Genomic DNA, 13,355 nt, shown 5'->3' on the forward strand with positions numbered 1-13,355 from the left:
ACGGTTCGGTTACGATTATCATGCCATCGATTCGGTTCAACTCGATATTTCGGTGCATCACGGTGCATTGACGATGCATTTATATTTTCTTCACAGCAGCAGCTCTTGTATTAAAATGTATGAATATATTTATATAGGGTATTATTTGTAATACAATTGTGTCATTTAATACAAACAGTCAGATATATAGACTGTAACTTTAAAAAAACGAGCATTTAGCAAATAAAAAAAAGAAATACAATATAAATATCCAGCTCAATTTCTGATCCTTGTCTAGTTCTCTTACACCCCTTTTATTGGTTACACCCTCAACAAAAACGGTTGCGATTGGCTCTTTCGCGCTGCGCTGCACATATAAGGTAAATGACGTCAGTAATAACCGGTTATGATTATTACTGAACCGATACCGAATTGTCCGCGTCTGCATCGCGGTGCATCGAAGAAACAATTAATTTTGACACCCCTAATTACCATGTCCTGAACCATTGATTTAAGGCAGGATGTCGCAACAGAAATCAAGACTCATCAGACTAGGCAACGTTTTTCCAATCTTCTATTGTCCAATTTTAGTGAGCCTGTGCGAATTGTAGCCTCAATGTCCAGTTATTCGCTGACAAGAGTTGCACCTGGTGTGGTCTTCTGCTGCTGTAGTCCATCCACCTCAAGGTTCAACATGTTGTGCATTCAGAGATGCTCTTCTGCATACCTCAGTTGTAACGAGTGGTTATTTGAGTTACTGTTGCCTTTCTATCAGCTCGAACCAGTCTGGCCATTCTCCTCTGACCTCTGGCATCAACAAGGCATTTGTGTCTATAGAACTGCCGCTCACTGGATATTTTCGCACCATTCTCTGTAAACCCTTGAAATAGTTGTGCATTAAAGTCCCAGTAGATCAGTAGTTTCTGAAACCATGCCATGTTCAAAGTCATTTAAATCACCTTTCTTCACCATTCTGATGCTTGGTTTGGAATGCAGCAGATCGTCTAGACAAGGGGTGTCAAACGTACAGCCCGCGGGCTGAATCAGACCCGCAAATGAGTTTAATCTGGCCCGTGGAATGATTCTGTAAAGTATAAAAATGATTTGCAATTTTTCAGTAAAAGAAATTGCTGTAAACTGTTAATTTCATCCAGTCGAGAAGCCTGAATCAGCATCAGTTTGACAGCCTTCTCAGACAGAAAGACCATATCTATGCCCTGCCATACCACACTGAGGTGTTCTCACAAGGAAATGTAACTATTTCACGTTTGGTCAGTTTAGTTGCTAATTGGTATGGGTTCAGTTGTATGAAAATGTACAATATAAAAAAGGAGGCGTGGCACCCAACCACACCCCTTAAACCTAACCGTCATTTGTGAATAAGCAAATCATACTAAATTTTACGAATGAGATTGTATAAATTCATATTAGCCACTAAATCAAAATCAGGTTTTGATCAAATGAAAAACATTTTTTTTTTTTTGAATTGCCATGAGATCGTGTTGTCATCATGCTCCAGCTTATGGTGTTTTATGTTGATCGTATTAAAACAAAGAAAACTATCTGAAGTTGTTGTTATTAAGTTATACTGTATATACACAGTACACCATGATTTGACCAGTCCGGTCCACTTAGGAATAGATTTTCCTCCATGTGGCCTCCGAGCTAAGGAGAGTTTGACACCCCTGGTTTAGACCATGTCTACATGCCTAAATGTATTTAGTTGCTGCCATATGATTGGCTGATTAGAAATTTGCGTTAACAAGTAGTTGGGCAGGTGTACCTAATAAAATGGCCGGTAAGTGTATGATTTAATGTTATAATATCAGTTCAAAGCATTACTCTGTTTTAAACTGTATCTTTGCTGTGGAAGAAAGAAACTTCTTAAAGCATTTGAAAATCCTACCAACCTCAAACTTTTTGAAACTAACTGTACATGGCATTGTATTATTCATTGAGGACTTAATTGTGCAATTTTAATAAAAACTGAAGTACTATTAAGAATATTTTACTGGACTGGACTGCTTGTAATATAACTTGGAAAATGTTTTATTCAGGAGAGTCATAATCAATGCCTTTTTAAAAAGTCTCATAAGACATTTTTTTGCCAGAAAAAAATCCTTTGTTACCAACAACGATCAAACATTCAGTGTTTCTTTTTTTGAGCATTGGTAATTCATGATATATTTTAAATAGACCAAGCGCTTGAGCAAAAACATGCAGAACAGTCCATATTACAGTGATCACATGCTCATGTTTCATTATATAGTCTCAGCTTAAATGAATACACCCCTTCCATATCTTTCTTTTAAAATAATAGTTTCTATCAGCTGCTATAATAAATTTGCGTATTTATATTTGATTAGTCAATATCAAAGTCAAAACTGGAACTAATTTAACAAAATAACTTAAGATAGTGATGCAAAAATGTGTACACTTCGATGAATATGTTAGTGAATATTAAATAAAAATATTAAATACAACTTTATTAAAAATCACGAGAACCATACAAATTAACTTTAGTTCAATTTTTTGCAATTGGAATTGAAATGTTTTATCTTTCTATTCCAGAAAATGTGTGTGACCAAACTTAATTGTATTGATTAAATCAGTTGAATAAAACTGCTTTGTTAAATTGCATCACAATATATTGTCCATATTCACTGAGAATTTGATTAAAATATTACATTTAAAATGTAATTATTTTTTGTACTGTACACTGTAGGTCTTTTAGTTTGTTAGGCCTAAAATTAGTATGAAGAGTGTGCTTGTGCGTACGTGCTCAAGTACCACAGAGGAAATCTGTTTCTGTTTATTTCTAAAGCACAATTAAAATGCTGTATCACGGCAGCTATTATGATACATCTATAATCACACCCACTTAAAGCAGCGTTAAACTGCAGTGGAAAAAAGTGAGCCAAGTCATACAAAACAGTAGAAAAGCTGCCTCTGTAATAGCCCAGTTATTCTTTTTTTATTGTTGTTGTTGTTGTTTTTCATACTTTTTGCTGGGCAAGTCAAATTCTGAGATTAATGGTTTCCAGTGTTGCCAAGTAAACATTTCAGCGGTGACTGGACAGCACGTGTCTGTCCTTTCCCCAGCGCAGAATGCCACATTTACAAGCCTACGCAGCACTCTGGCTAATTACCCAGATGGCTTTAGGGAGAGAGTGAAGGAAAGAGAGAAAAAAGGAGATGCAAGGTGCATGAAGACTGATCCACCTGCCTGCAGGAAGAGAGCGGGTTCACCTCAGGTCATGCAGCCGCCTCAATCAAGATTTTCCTCATTCATTTATGCCTCACGGAGAGCCAGGAGCAGGTTTTTAAACGCATTAACACTGTCATTTTAGCTGAGAATGAGAGAGGCGGCGCTCAAACGACCCTCAGCAGGGCTGTAAATAAACTCTTTTTGCCTTGAAATGGACAGACTTCATTACAGCCTTGTCTTCTTCGCCACTTTACTTTAATGAACGGACATTTGTGGCATACAGACACGTTCACAGCAGATTGTACCGGTTCTCACGCTGAGCGCATTTGCTTTGTTGGTGTACTTCAAATAAAGGTGGTCTTGTTGAATTTGGCTGCCCTGTTTGTTTGTTTCAGTTTGGACAAAGGCAACTGGCGGTCTCAGCGGGCTGCTACTTTTCTGCGCACTTCAAAGCGTAGTGGCTTTTTAGCTTGGCCGTCAGCTTTTGATGATCGCTCGGGGTCAAGTATAGCACAACGCCTTACACTTCAGGGAACAGAAGATGATTTTAAAAACCACCCGAGGCAGATGAAATGGTCCAAAATAAACTTCTTTCAACAACCGAAGTGGACGCTGTCTATCGCAATGCTGAAGTTTCTCAGTTGTCAGTTTAGTTTGAAGTCCAGTAAATATTTTTACATTTCAAAAATATCAAATTCTTATTTTTAGAATTAGATTTAACTTATCAAAACTACAACAGTTCTCCACACTTGATTATTTTGTTTTGTTTTATTTTATTTTTCTAAAAGATCACATTCTTATTTTTATAGAAGGTACAGTTAAAACACTTTAAAAATAACTGTATTATTTTTTTTTTTTTAAACAGACTTCTAAATTTGTTTTATTTATTTTTAAATTATTTTATTTTGCTTTATACAACCCCTGGCAAAAGGTATGGAATTACCACTCTTAAAAGATGTTCATTTGAATGTTTAATTGTGTAGAAAAAAACAATCACATACATGCTACAAAACATGCCATGAAATACTTGAGAGAAAAAAAACACCAAATAAACTACTAGTTCTTTGTTGTACCACCGCTGGCTTTTAAGAACAGCTTGAATGATCTAAGGCAGTGGTCACCAAACTTGTTCCTGGAGGTCCGTTTTCCTGCACATTTTAGTTCCAACCCTAACCCCTGAAAAAGCTAATCAAGGTCTTGCTAGGTATACTTGAAACATCCAGGCAGTTGTGTTGAGGCAAGTTGGAGCTAAACACTGCAGGGACACCACAGACACCACATTCATTTCCACCACAGATTTTGGGTTGAGTTCTGGACTATTTGCAGGCCATCCCATTGACATTTTATGTCTTTACTGTAGGAAAGTTTTCACAGATTTTGCCCAATGGCACAATGCGTTATCGTCCTGAAAAATTGTCATCATTGCCAAACATCCTTTCAATTGATGGAATAAGCTAAAGTGTCCAAAATCTCAATATAAACTTGTGCGTTTACAAAGGATGTAAAGGATGTACAAAGTATGTAAAATCTCTCCCATACCTTTACCTGACATACAACCCCATTTCATTAATGATTGTGGAAATTTGCATGTTTTCTTCAGGTAGTTGTTGTCATAAACTTCACCAAACAAAACGGCACCAAACAAAAGTTCCAGCATCATGACCATGCCCAATGCAGTTTCGTGATTTATCACTGAATATCACTGATATCCAGTCATCCACAGTTCAAGATTGTTTTTCTTTAGCCCACTGAAACCTTGTTCTTTTCTGTTTACATGTTAATGATGGTTTTCGCTTGGCTTTTCTGCATGTAAATCCCATTTCCTTTAGATGATTTCTTGCGGTCTGGTCACAGACATTGACTCCACTATCTGCCCATTTGTTCCTCATTTGCTTTGTTGTGCATTTTCTGTTTTGAAGGCATCTTGCTTTAAGCTTTCTGTTTTGACACTTTGACATCTTTCTAGATCTACCAGTATGCTTCAATTCTACGACCTTCCTATTTGATTTGTACTTAGTCTAGATTTTAGACACAGCTGACTGAAAACAACCAACATCTTTTGCAACATTCGGTGAAGATTTACCTTTGAGACTTTTAATAATCCTCTCCTTTGTTTCAAATAACATCCCTCGTGTTGGAGCCATGAGTTATGTCAATCAGCTTGGTTCAACACCTCAGTAAGGTGTGCAAGCACTCTTTTTTTTTTTTTTTTTTTTTGTAACTGCAGACTAATTAGTGGTTGTAATCAGATAGTTATTTGTTTTAAAAGAACATGATGATTCCATATAATTTCCCTCATATTTGTGTGATTCCATATTTTTTTCTTCTGTTGAATCAGTAAAAACTTGTAATTGACTAAATTTTTTTTTTTCTTATTTTGTATTTCATACAGCCAGAAGGTTAGATTGTTGAATGAAAATAGTTTTATGGCATGTATGTATGTTTGTTTGTTTGTTTGTTTGTTTGTTTGTTTTTCTATACAATTAAACATTTGAATGAACGTCTTCTAACAGTGCTGAGTCCGTACTTTTTGCCAGAGGTTGTATTTTATTTCATTTTTATTTTTTTAAGTCCTTCACAGTGTTTTGATTTGCTCATCATACCCTCAATCTCAGTTTATTATCCAAATATTACATTTTATTGTTGAATTTTAATTTATCATAACCTTGTAGTGTCATTTTAGTTCATTATTTTAAAACCCAAATTATTTGAAATCAAACACCTTGCTATTAAACACTCATTTGTCCTTTTAATCTTGCTTAATATTATATAAATATAAAGTTCATAAAGCTGTTTTGCTGTCAAACAGGACTTGTTTGTGTTCTGGTACCCTTTTTAAAATAGTGCTTAATTAAAAGCTGTGCTCTTTAAAACATCATGGGCAACACTTTATAACTGATTCCTAACTACTTCATCGATATACAAATATAAGTGTCTAAGAATTCAACAAATTTGAACTGAATAGAAGGAAAAATTTGCCTCAGAATACTTGAGTTACTGCGTGACTGGACTTTGTAAGCATTTTTCAGCCTTTATAGGTGTGTGAAAGGTGACATTGATGTAAAGTCATGTCACCCCATTAATGTGCAGTGTAACTGCAGAAACCACAGCTTGTTTCCGGGCTCTTTTGAGTTTAATTTATGTTGTTTTTTTCTGCCGACAGAGCACTTTGCCTCTGATGCAATGTTTGCATTAATGCAGCCTGACATTGTGCAAAGAGAAACACAGTTGATCGCTCCTGTAGCCTTCTTTCTTGAATTATTTTTGTCTTGTCTTCTCCTTCGTTTTAGGTGACGGAGCCAATGACGTTAGCATGATCCAAGTGGCTGATGTGGGAGTGGGGATCTCTGGACAGGAGGGCATGCAGGTAAGAAGTCATGCTGATGAATGATTTTTTTTGGCAACCTTTTACCCTTTACCTTATGTGTGGAGTACAAGAGAAATGAACATTGCAATGCAGGACTGCGGAGTTAATGCGCCAAGACACTGGAAATACATAATTCATGTTTTATGAAGATGTTTTGGCCAAGATATGGAAACAGTCTGTACTCAGACAGCTGATAAATGGTACCTTACGCCAGTGGTTCTCAACTGGTGGTTCACGACCCAGTTGTGATTTGCAGATCTCCTCTGTGAGGGTCAGCAGGGGGCGAAACAAACCCAAATGCAAAGAATTAAAAGCAGTTAATCATATTTATGAGGAAAGGTATATATCTTCAAGGTTTTTTCCTTCTATAAAAAATGCACATGCTGTAATGGCTAAAATGTGTGGGTTAAATGTGTGCTGCTGACACAAGAATGTGATTATTTCAGGCTGTTTTGAATATAGTTCTTTAGACTGTAATAGTCAATTGTAATTTAAGATTTAGGGTTGTTTTTAAAGAAAGATGCATTTTGTGCTCACCAAGCCTGCATTTATTTAATAAAAATATATAAGTATATAAAAAATTATTAATATTACTGGACATTCCATGGGGTCTTAAAGTATTAAAAATTGCTAAATTAAATTAGAGAAATTTAAGGCCCTTAAAAAGTGTTAAAAAGTCTTAATTGCTATTTTACAAGGCATTAAATTTGAAATCAGTATGTTAAAGTTTGCTTAAATATCTTTGAATATTGGGTTGTAGCCAAGAGCTTATTATGACCACGAGGTGACACTCAATAGAACGTTCTATTGCAACAGCAGCACCCAGGAACAGCCCCAGATTCCGCCATTTTGGAGCGAAAACGATCGGCTGTCTCTTGGATCTTATTGCTGCCATGATGGCAAGCAGCTGCTTTGTTTTTATTTATTTATTTAAAAAGCCCATTAAAGCTGAAATAGAACTTGATAGACGACAATACAAATCTTATTATCACAATCATCAGCACTTTAAATTGTTTATTTTACAGACTAATAATATGCTGTTGTTCTATTGGAATTTTCCTCCAAAATGGCCACCCCGCCATTTAGTGGCTGTTTCCCAAATCGGACTAAAGTGTCGCCTCTTGGTGATTCTATGCTCTTTGGTTGTAGTTTATGAAATCAAACAAATCCTGCTAGATTTTACATCATGCTGCTTTGTTTACTGCTGTAACCGTGGAAACACTGTTATTCTTGCTGTTGTTAAGATGCCACCTGTTGATTTAACATTTTTAATCAGTATATCAATACAGTTTTACTTTAGCATTCTTTTTTTTGCAATCAGTGTTTAGTAACTATACTGCAAGTTACAATGTTGTAAATTTTACTGGTTGAAACCTAATAAGGTGATGAGGTTTTAAAATGTTTGCAATGAGGCTTTAAAAATTACTTAACAGGTATGGAATTTCAATCTCTGATACCTGTATTTACTCTGTTACACAATTGGTATTATATTTTAAAATATAATTAGTTCCTGTTTTGTTTAATGGAATTTTCAGCATTGTTTTCAGCATGATAACTACAGTCTTTAGTGTCAAATTAACATTTAAATTTAAAAAATTTAATTCCCATAAAAATGTTATTATCATTCTCATTACCACATAATCCCTAATTTGAAGTGTATGCTTATGTTCAGCGTTCATCAATTTCAGTGCTTGATTTTGATGCTTATGTGTTATAATAATTCAATATACAAATAGTTAAATACAGTTTAAGTTGAACCAGTTTACATCCACTTGTTTGTACAACCACCTCATTAAAGGAATAATTTTCCCCAAAATTTAAATTGACCCCCTATTTACACGCCCTCAAGTGATTCCACAAATTTATGAGGGTTTTTTTTTTCTCTTGAACACAAAAGAAGATATTTTAAAGAAAGCTGAAAACCTGTACCCATTGAGATTAGTGGTGTAACGGATCACAAATCTCATGGTTCGGATAACACTACAGTTTTTGACTCACGGATCGGACCAAAAAAGGAGGACACGAATGTCATTTGTTTTTTTGGTTTTAACAATCACAAATTGTATTTTTAATTTTAAAAAAATTAAGAAAGAACCAGCTGAAGAAAAGAAAAATATTCAATACGAAAAATTATCTTTGCTACTATTGCTGGTAATGCTAAATATAGAAATTGAGTATCTTCGAGTATCAACAGATCATATTTATTTTCAATTAATTTTTTTTAACAATTCACACATAAAACTTCATGTTTCATTATAGGTGGATCTTTTTGAAAACCCATTCAGTGACATCATTTTGATGGTTGTTTGTCGCCACCAATTGGTTACAGAATGTAATTGCTATAACACCAGCATCAAGTTCCTTTAAACTGTGATTTTAATCCTTACCATAAACATCAGTGTTTATATCTAAACTATAAACTGTTTTCACAGTACTAAAACTGAAGTGCAAAAACTAAATCGATCAAACACAGATTTGAATGCAGCGCTTCAAAGGATTAATAAACATATGCAAATCATTATCATTCATGTTGCGTCGGTTTGAATTGAGATCACAATCTTTTAATGTTTAATTGTGCAGCTTTACACTGAATGGATTAATGCAGACTAAACAGACAGTGACAGAAAACACCTTTAAAATATAGCCTAAGAAAGCATTTAGGCCCCACCACAACTTTTTCTGTCATCATTATATTTTACAGGGAAGCCAAAATGCTTTAATACACATGATTGAACGATGTGGGAGGTGATCTGTCTGTAATTGTTATAAATGTTGGATTAACCTATAAGTTTAAAAAAAGTCATTAATCTGCAGGTCACTTGTGTTCCAAGTTGTGGATTGTGATCCGTACAGAACACAGATCAACAGTGATCCGTTACACCCCTAATTGAGATCCATAGTAGGAACAAAAAACAATGCAAATCTTCTGTTATAGGTTTTTATTATTTTTCAAAATATCTTCTGTCGTGTTCAATGGAAGAAAGAAACTCATAAAGGTTTGAAACAAGAGTAGGTACAAGATGAAAATTTTCATTTTTGCTTGAACTATCCCTTTAAACTGGCTCTTCCTCTGATATATTGACCTTAATGCACTGTACAGTGATTTGGGATGTATGCCTGCATTTGCAGTTCATTTATAAAGCTCCCATCAATTTTCTTTCTTTAAGAACAACCCATTTCATTCTGGTTTCTCAGAAAAAATCTCCATTTTACCCTCGAGTCACTTACCCAACCTCTCTCCGCCTCGTCTCAGTGCCGAGCCTACAGAATATACATCCTGATGAGCTGAAGACAGAGACCCGAGAGCCATGAGCTCATCTCATGTGTCATGCAGATTAATTAATTCAGCCAAAGATCTAGACGTAACGACCCACTGCGCCCTTCTTATCCGAGATCTTCTTGAGGTCAGCGTTTAGTATTAACAGCCCTAATTAGAATCTGTTCATGGAGAATCTGTCCCATGCACCATTATGTGCCTAACCGGGTAGAGCATTAAAGTGTCCATAGTATGCTTATTTCAATATTACCTTCCATGCAGTGTGTATTATAGCTGTTTGTGAATGTAAAATGCCTGCAAAAGATCATAAAGATATTTTTAAAGGAATCAATTCTAAAAATGCTATAATAAGTAAATTACAGTTTAGTTATTCGTTTCTGGTCTATGTAGATCTGTAACACTTTTGCATAATGTTCCTTTTTGGCTGACTTCGCCCTCAAACACTGGAACAGGTTTGTCAGATTTAGTTGTATTTTTTTGTTGAGGCAAACATTATTTTTTGCCACAACTTTCACAATAAAATCCTGTTATAACCTCTGTAGATGTGAAATTAATCTAATTGATCTGAACTGCTATTTTTTTAGATAATTTGCAACAATGAGACCCCATATGAGGCTTACATCAAACTTGGCTAACACATGCATACTTGAATTATTTGCATACATTCAGTATACAAATATAAGTGTGGACTACAGATTGCTCAAACAAACATAGGTAAAGCTTACATGCAATAATGTTAAATGCAGACTGATACAGCGAGGAAAATAAGTATTGAACAAGTCACTGTTTCTGGATGTTGGTAACAATGCAAGAAAACCATATATGCACAGAAAATAAATCTAATTAGTTTACAAATTAAGTTATGTGGAAAAAAATGAAGTGACCCAGCGAAAAATCATTGAACACATGAAGAAAGGGAGGTGTAGAAACACAGTGAAAGCCCAGACAGCAGCAGAAATCTTACAGTAGTTCTTCAGCAACCCTTTGCTCTTTGTCATTGTAAGTTAATATTAGCTGCTTCAGTCCAACATTTACATTTCCAGGATGATAAAGGTGAAACCAGGGTGGACATTTTAGCAAGACAAAGATCTAAAATACAGCCAAGGAAACTCTCAAATGCTTTCAGAGAAAGAAAATCAAGCTGCAGAATGGCCCAGCCAATCACCCGACTTGAATCCAATATATTCCCAGGAAAAACAGGATGTGTTCACTACTTAATAGCTGTTTGTGTTATTTTCTTTGCACACTATATATGTAAAGTTGATCGTGCATAAATACAAACCCATTTGCTTGCACACATACTGTATATGAAACACTAATTACTGCATACTGACTTGTGAAATGTTCACATGCACATATAAATCTCTTGCATCTATGAAATAGTCATGCATATACAAACAAGCATATTCCCTTACACCAATTCATGAAACTCTTGCGCTCAAGTATACATTCTTTGATTCTTACATCAAGTCTTGTGGAAATTCTGTCTATACCACTTGTACAACCATAAGATCTCATAATGAACAATTTACCTGTAGGAAATGTACCAGTAGATGTGTCAAACACACGTCACGCTTTTGTTGGAGGAGTAAAACTATCAACTAGTTCTTCCAGTGTTTCAACATTAGACACTACTTGAATCGGTATAGTAAACTCAACTCAAATCCTAATTGTCTACATTGTTTACGATGCTGAATCATGCTGTCAGATTTGGGGATTGCTGTTTTTGTTCTGACACATACTGAAAGCGATAGACCAATAAGAATAGACTGGATCATCTGAGCAATTAGGGTAGGTTGTCCAAAAGGCAGAGTTTAGAATAAGTGGTAACAATTTATTTTGATGGTCCATTTGAGTATTAGTAGACTGTCTGCTTAATATCTGTTGACACTTCTCCTTCAACAGACATATAACTGACTATTAGAAACATCGCAAGTACATGTCAACTTACACCAACCCTAACCCCAACCCAACAGTCTAATTATAATCTAATAATAATTAGTTGGCATGTACAGTAGGTGCAATGTAACTTAAATTTATTCGGTCACACTTTATTTTGATGGTTCGTTTGTTGAATTTGTTACTGTTCACACTACACACTTTTTGGTTTGATTAGCAGCAGTGTCACAATGTGGGACGTTTTTACAGCAAAAAGAATTAAATTTACTTGAATTTTTTAAAAATTGTATTTATTATAACCAAGATCATAAGTGTGAGCTGTAAACAATGATCTAGTTATTATTGAGCAAAAATGTCCTTGCAGGATATAATACCCAAACCTCCTCTCCTTATGAAAAAAATTATATAATATGTTATATAATGAAAAAACACTTTTTATATGGAACTCAGATCATTATACTGCACAAACCTTTGGCTCTTTTATTTTACAAATATCTTTTATCCAAATAACCTCAGCAAGTCATTCTTTGTAATGTGTACCAAACCAAAAGTCTCATACTGAGCAGCTGAATGTGTATTGTTACACCACTAGTTTTAAAGAAATCTTTAAATTAGTAGTTTTTTTGAGAATTTTTGAAAAAGGAAGTCATTTGAAATGTGTAACATATAATTTTGACCAATGAATGCATGTCAAGCTGTTGTATGAGACAAAACAACATAAGGACCCTTATAGAAATCATTATAGGGGCACTTTAACTGATCACACATGCTTTTTTATGATTTCACGAAAGCTTTCTTGATGTTGAGCGAATGACAGCAAGGATGGAGAACATGGCTGATGGTGCTGTCAGGCCAGTAGTAACTGATTAAAATCCCAAATGCCATTAGAGGCGACAAGGCAGTATGTGTCCCACTGATGGATGACGTGTTAACAGCCTGACGCATGCAGCGATCGTAAAGAAGAGATGGGTGATGGACGGGGATCGTTTTCACCACAATCTGCAGCTACAAAGGCTTTTCATAATTTTCTTTTTATGCAAAAAAGCGTTTTGTCACCTGGTTGATGTTAATCTTTTGTTTGACGTGCCGCCATGTTTGTGTGTCTTATATGGTGGATCTTGGAGCTCAAGGCAAAGTCATCAAAATACATTTTATATGAATAGGATTGAACGTTTTAACTCAGCTGGTCAATCACATGAGGACAGTTTCGTAAAATTGATCCAATATGTGTATCTTTAACAGTGGCCACAGTTTATTTGTTTGTTTGTAATTTGTTTTGTCTTTCATTTTTTATGTTTTTATCTATTTTATTTTTAGGGTCTTTTAAGTTGGTTTATTTATTTATTTAGGTCCATTTTGTTTGTTGAGAAATGTTTATGTTTTGATATTTGGATATTTGGTTTAACATTTTATTAACATTTCTTTTGTTCCACTTTTTCTGTTCTCATTGTTTTCATAGGCAGTAATGGCCAGTGACTTCGCCCTGCCACGGTTTCGATATCTGCAGAAGCTGCTCTTGGTTCATGGCCATTGGTGTTACTCTCGTCTTGCTAACATGATCCTTTACTTCTTCTACAAAAATGCTGTGAGGATCTAAAGTTTTCTTACTTTTAAATTATAATTCA

General features: G+C 35.0%; 1 protein-coding gene across 2 annotated transcripts in view; it reads left to right on the forward strand.

Moving 5' to 3' along the window:
* Positions 1-13,355, forward strand: part of atp10a (ATPase phospholipid transporting 10A) — a 106,824-nt gene that overhangs the window by 76,728 nt on the left and 16,741 nt on the right. For both annotated transcript variants that reach the window (XR_015493949.1, XM_087257641.1), the window contains exons 15-16: positions 6,478-6,554; positions 13,190-13,315. Coding sequence is in view for 1 of the 2 variants with exons in the window: in XM_087257641.1 (XP_087113767.1) it covers positions 6,478-6,554; positions 13,190-13,315 (203 nt within the window). In the remaining variant the exon portion in view is untranslated. The remainder of the gene's footprint in view (positions 1-6,477; positions 6,555-13,189; positions 13,316-13,355) is intronic.

The sequence above is a fragment of the Danio rerio genome, chromosome 6 (genome assembly GCF_052040795.2).
Source record: "Danio rerio strain M-AB ecotype USA chromosome 6, GRCz13ab, whole genome shotgun sequence".
NCBI classification, from domain to species: domain Eukaryota; kingdom Metazoa; phylum Chordata; class Actinopteri; order Cypriniformes; family Danionidae; genus Danio; species Danio rerio.